General features: G+C 42.2%; 1 protein-coding gene across 1 annotated transcript; it reads right to left on the bottom strand.

Annotated features, from left to right (window-relative positions):
• Positions 1-23: 23 nt before the first annotated feature.
• Positions 24-5,206, bottom strand: LOC146270995 (Krueppel-like factor 9). The gene is made up of 2 exons (XM_084707952.1): positions 4,368-5,206; positions 24-2,944 (listed from the first exon to the last, which is right to left on the bottom strand). The coding sequence occupies exons 1-2, from the start codon at positions 4,864-4,866 to the stop codon at positions 2,637-2,639; spliced, it is 807 nt and encodes a 268-aa protein (XP_084564078.1). The 5' UTR covers positions 4,867-5,206; the 3' UTR covers positions 24-2,636.
• Between the last annotated feature and the right edge of the window lie 893 nt (positions 5,207-6,099).

The following is a 6,099-nucleotide window of genomic DNA, read 5'->3' on the forward strand; positions in this document are numbered from 1 at the left end:
TCTTCACACAAACAACCAAAACATTCAACTTAAGAATTGTATTTATTTAAAAAAGCGCCGGCAGTTTGATATCAAGCAAACAATGAAACACATTTTTTGTAGTGTTCCATATCCCCCCCTCCCCAAAATAACTATGAGCTATGAAAAAGATAATTAAACCACACAAATTATAGTTGTAATAAATTAATCAAAATAACAGAAACAAAACACACTTGTACTTGGGTGTTGCACAGGTAATATGGAAATCCCAGGTTTTAGTTCAAGACACCTGAGAGCATAAATATTAAACAGTACGTTGGAGCAAGTATTAAATTAGTTCCAGTTCCTCTTATAGACAAAACGCTTGAGTAAGAGGATAGAAAATTGCATCATTAATGTAAGAATTAGGCATCAATCTAAAAAAGTATGTTCTGTACAAACAATGTGCATATTTGAATTAGTGGAGGGTGAAAAACCACAGCAGTTTGTGCCTCCAGCAAGGCAGCGCAGCATAGGAAAGTCTTGGAAATGTGTGTACCCAAAGCCAGATATAGTGGTTTGCAACACAAATGGCCTATTGAATATCCAGACAGGTGTAAATATATTGCAGTAGGTCCAAAACAGAGCAAAGCACAGAACAACGTTGCATACATGGGAATGTGCTGGAAGAACAGAAATTATATCCCTGGCTGGATGTTGTATCAGTTGAGGATCAAAAGTATCCAATATCCAAGGCTCAATGGCTTTGGGATCATCTCTAAAGGTAGGACTGGATTCATTGACATGCCCTATTGCAAATGGAGCTGCTACCAACAGGAGACAACAATCTAAATATAAATCCTGAGGTAAAACATTTGCTATGGTGAAATCCTTACTTTGATGAGTCAACAAGGGCAAACACAAACCCATTTGTAAAGTGAGATCGAAGGACACGTATATATTTACTAGGTCATGTGTAGTTGTGGTTTGACAGTTTAATAGTCCATTTATGTCAAGATAACTGCCAGCAGTTACCAACAGAACTGTCAACAGACTTTCAAGATCCTTGAAGAATGTACTCGCTGGAGGAGTACATTCTTATCCCAATACAATAAGCAGTGGTCTACAAATGCAGGAAAGTGACCAATTAAATCAGACTCATTGGTCACCAATGAATGTTGGTCTGGAATAAGACAAGGGAAGACATTTGAGTATGAGGAGGTGCCATAAGATCTGCACAATAACATGCCCTGACTTTTATCACCCCATGTGTCTACAGTGTCATGTAGATATGAATCATGGGATCTTGGAAATCCACCAATCTAGGGAATAAAGGGCCTGGGGTGACTTTTGACGCACAGTCTTACCATTTGACAGTTGTGAAACAAAGCTTTTCGGGAAGTAAATACAGTGTGTTCCAATGAAGTATGAAAAAAGCAAGATACATAGTTAAGTCATTACAATGAGGAGAGGACCTTAATGACCATAAAAGCAAAAACATCTATAAAATCTAAATAATACATAAAGCAAAGCTATCTGCATCACGCTTTCTAAAGCAACTGGCAATGAGAGATGCACACATTGCATCAAATTCCACAGTGTCCACTTGAAGCACATCAACACAGTGCAATTTTTTACTAGCCAAATAGAATGATCAACAACACCTGTAAGAAAAAGTGCCATATTGCATATATGTGTATTTGTAAATGTGCCAACATTGGCATATACCTGTAGAAATTATCTGACTGTAAACATGGTGCAAAAGAAGTCTGAAATAGTTTAAGGCTTTGAGTTTCCTGAAGTGTTGTTCACTGAGATAAAGTAATTAAGAGTCCATAAAATGGACACAGTGGGAAGAGCAACATTTTTCTTTCTCTAACAAAAACGTAAATAAGACACGCGCACAAAACCTCACAAGCAGCACTATCCTATCCAAGCATATACTCTGTCACCCCTAATATAAGGACTACAATTCATCACAAGTATTACTCGTGCTAATAGTATTTTTTAAAGATATCTCTAGAATAAAAGCTTAAAGCTTATTAAACATTTGCATCGGTCTCTGACATACTACTACATTTATGGTGTGCCAGCATTTCATTGATGAAGAAAAGAAGGAGACTTCTGGATTAGTGTGGTCCATTGGTCTCAACAATGGAAGTGACCAGCATTCACAATGATAGTATTGGAGGACATATTGCAAAACTGGATGTTTTGAAACATAACTATGGCAACTAATTAAACTGAAAGGAAAAACTATAATAATAATAATGGAATGTGCAAACTCTAAAACTTAAACATGGATTTAGCCAAGCTGCTAAAAGCCTCTAGTCATCTCTGCCTCACTACCTCACAAGGGCCACTATCAAGGAAGGTACTGTGTGCACATTAAAAGATCTCATACCATATTTCTAATGACATCAAAATATTGGAAAAAACATTTGGCTGACGCGTGTGTATGTGTGTTGTGTGGACAAATCCCTGCATTTGAGAGCTTTCTGTTAAAGTTTTGAGAGAATGAGGTTGTGTGGTGAAAACGAGGTCAGGTGAGACAAGATCTCTTCTTTCTGAGGTTGGATGGGGGGATGGGGCCGACTCTTCGGCCCTCCTGCCAGGTCCTGTGGGGTGAGTGATGGTGAATGAGTGGAACAGGGGCGTGGCAGGTGCACAGGTAAGGACTACTCTGTATGACCAGAGCAGACCTCAGGTCCCAGGACCAGGCTCAAGCCTCCTCCTACTGACCCAGAGAGGGGCTGGAGCCCCCCCTGCCCTCCAGAGCAGCTCTTACGCCCCAACATAGACGGCTGGAAGTCGGGGTGGCGGCGGGCATGCTTGATCAGATGGTCGCTGCGCATGAAGCGCTTATCGCACAGTGGGCACAAGAAGCGCTTTTCTCCGGTGTGGGTGCGAGTGTGACGCGCCAGCTCGTCCGAGCGGGCAAACTTCTTGTCACAGTCTGGCCAGGTGCAGGGGAAGGGCCTCTCACCTGGAGCAGAGAACAGAACATTGGAGAGAAACATTCACCACAATATTCACAACCACCCCAAAGTACATTTTCTACATTTTATATTTAAAACTTGTATACGTTTACCTTATACACCTTCCAGCCATAGTAAATTCCTTGTTTGTGCAAACTTACTTGGCGAATAAAGCTTATGCTGATTTTGTCAAGATTCACCGTGTTCTATACAGACATGGCTGGCACCTTCAGTGATGCATGCATTTGAATACTGATTCTAAGGTTGGGCTAAGCATCTGTTTCAATTCAATTGATTGGAAACATTGCATTTTGATTTAAATGTTAAAGGTTTTGATTGTACATGGCTCAATAGGAGCTTGGTAGTCTTTCTAGTGGAAATGGGGTTCTATAATGCCAGCCATTTTAGATCAGCCCCATTCAACTCCCTCAGTAAGACACTACACTAGACACCCATACAATTATGCATCCAGCCCCATGTCAATGGATGTAAAGAAATATATTAGCCATTTAATAACATGGCAAATCAACAGCATAAGATGGCTATTGCAACCTACTACATTTGGTTGAGGAGACAGGATTAAGTTTTCTGGTGAGCCGGGAGGAGGTTTTCCAGTATAATCACATAATGAAGGGGTTAGAAAACCCAAGCTGCAGTACTACAAGGGCATACACAAGGGGGTGTCATGGGGTGTGTTCAGGAACATAAATCCAGCCCACGTTTTGTAGCAGTTTCAACTCCCCTGCTCCTCCGAGGGCGTTCCTGGTAGTGAGACCTAGCCGTTTCCTGTCCCTTAATCCGATCGCGCCTGTGCATTGACCCTGAACATAACCGTTCTTATGATAAACGATGGACCCCAGAACTACCTGTTATTAGTCCAAATCCCCGACATCAATATGAAATGTGCGAGTTGGCTAATCGTCGTCTTACCTAGTTTTATAAAAGATCTACGATTGCTTATGACGAACATCTAAGCACTAGACCAGTGAGAGACGGCCTGTAATGGAAGAAGCTCGAGCAACCTGAACATGTAGCTTACTACGGAAATATTACGTTTCACTTAATATGCAAATCTAGCCTGGATGTAGATGTTCGTCACAGTGCATTTTGTCCTGCCCCATTCTTTTGTTCATTTACTTCTTTGTTGTGAGCCCTCTGTTGGATACTTTTCCCCTCTTTGTTAGGGCGAGTTATTGTACTAACTCGCGGGTTAACGGCTGATTGCCTCCCACCCATCCAACAACGTACGCATGAATACAAAATAATGCTCTTTACACGACGTGTAGATTGTAATCTATTGTGAGTAGGGACCAAGTACAGGCGTAAGTTCTAACCAAACTACGAGTTCTGGATGAAAGAAAGATGAAAAAAATTGAGACGTATTAATAAATGCTCAAAAAGAACACCAAACTATTAGAAACGAAACTGTACCTGTGTGAGTTCTGATGTGCGCTTTCAGATGAGATGATTTCCCGTAAACTCTGTCACATCCTATGAAAGTACACTGATGTCGTTTCACAGGGGACCGGGGCAGCCCTCCTCCCCATTGCTGCTGAGTGGCATTGTACTGTCCAGGAATTGGAGTGGCAGTGGGGGTCATAGTGGGGGTAGTTGAGTCAGACAACGTGGTGTAGCCGCTTTCCCCGCACGAGGAGTTGCTGCTCTCGGAGTAGGCCGACATGGGGCGGAACTTGCCGTGGAGGTCGGTGAGGATTCCAGCAACAGTCATCATGTTGGCCCCTTCAAGTCTTAGCGTCTCACTCACCTCTCTGTCCTCGTTCGACCCTTCAGGCTCCCCGGGAAGCTGGGCCTGTGGACGGGGCTGGGTGGCAGCAGGGGCTACTGGGGTGGGTCGATGTAGGACAGGACCACTAGATATCGACACTAAACATTCAGCGGCGAAGTAATCCGAGTACAAAGATAACGACATTATCGTACGTTGTTAGCCTTCTATTGTCGAAAAAAAAGATGGTCTTGTTGTTTTCAGTCGTGTTAGCGACTGGCTACGGATTTCGACCTCGTTTTGTCAAACAAGCTCGAAAACGGCCCGTTATGGACAATTATTTACCTTCTCAAAGACTGTTGATGAATATAGTCGAAAAATATAAAATAATATCAAACAAAAAGGAAAACGACTCTGGCTAAATGTGAACGTGGCGCCTGCCCAGCATGCGTATCTCACATAGTCCGACGGTTCATTGTGTCTGACTCTGAAAGCCGGTCAAACCCACGCCCCCGGTAGAGCAAAACGCACAAACTGACGTTGCGGACTGACGTGAACGGGCGTGGACTACCCTGGCAGATAGGCAAGATAGTTGTAAAGTGTAATCCAGTGATAGTCTGGGCAGTGACTGATGCAGAAATGTTATGTTCATTTTGACCGTTAGGTCTAAGAATAGGCCTATAGACTACAATTTTGTAAAGGCTATGAAGTGGAATGAGAATTACTATTAGGCCTACACATGATACAGCCCACAGTAGCCTAATTATTGTCCCTGTGGATATTCTTCACCAGGCACTAGAGGTCTCTCTTGTCTTTTAGCTGAAATGTATAGCCTAAAACTTCTATAAAGATTACGTTGGTTTGTTTGAACTTTGATGCAATTTTTTATGTATAGACTTAGAATAGAATTAGAATTTCGAAATACTGTATATTTGTCATTGTGAAACTGCTCATGTCCATAGTCTTTGTTCAATATCAGTATTTGGGACTCATTGAAAGACTCACGGCTGGGTAGTTAGAATTATATCACACAATAGACACTATGGATTCTACAGTGTTTATTTAATTTACTGTCATGTATTTTTGTGTGTGCAAAATTCAATAAAATACAGTATGGTGTTCTGCTCTTTCTTCAGCCATAGGGGGTAATAGAGGGTCTATCCATTCTGCAGGGGCCCAGCCCTGTGTCAAGCGATTGGTTCACTGGATGTTTGTAGCTCCAGCTTGGAGGTATTTCCTGATTGGATGCTGTGAGCAGTATGGGTCAATGTGGCAGTACAAGCGCATGTATTCACTGGCTTTGAACAGTGACTGTTTCACCAAGCTACTTACATGAGGAGTCTTGGAAGCCAGGGCTGCAGAGAATCAAGGCTGCTATGGACATGTCCTTAATTGAATGTCTCTGCCTTATATCGATGGCTTTCATTCTGGATGGTGAGT

This window comes from Hypomesus nipponensis, chromosome 10, assembly GCF_054491055.1.
Source record: "Hypomesus nipponensis isolate SF chromosome 10, ASM5449105v1, whole genome shotgun sequence".
Lineage (NCBI taxonomy): Eukaryota > Metazoa > Chordata > Actinopteri > Osmeriformes > Osmeridae > Hypomesus > Hypomesus nipponensis.

Coding starts and splice junctions, on each gene's coding strand:
- LOC146270995 (XM_084707952.1), bottom strand. CDS start 4,866: ATGTCGTTATCTTTGTACTCGGATTACTTCGCCGCTGAATGTTTAGTG. Junction 2,945..4,367: donor GCACATCAGAACTCACACAG/GTACAGTTTCGT, acceptor TCTCTGCTCCAG/GTGAGAGGCCCTTCCCCTGC.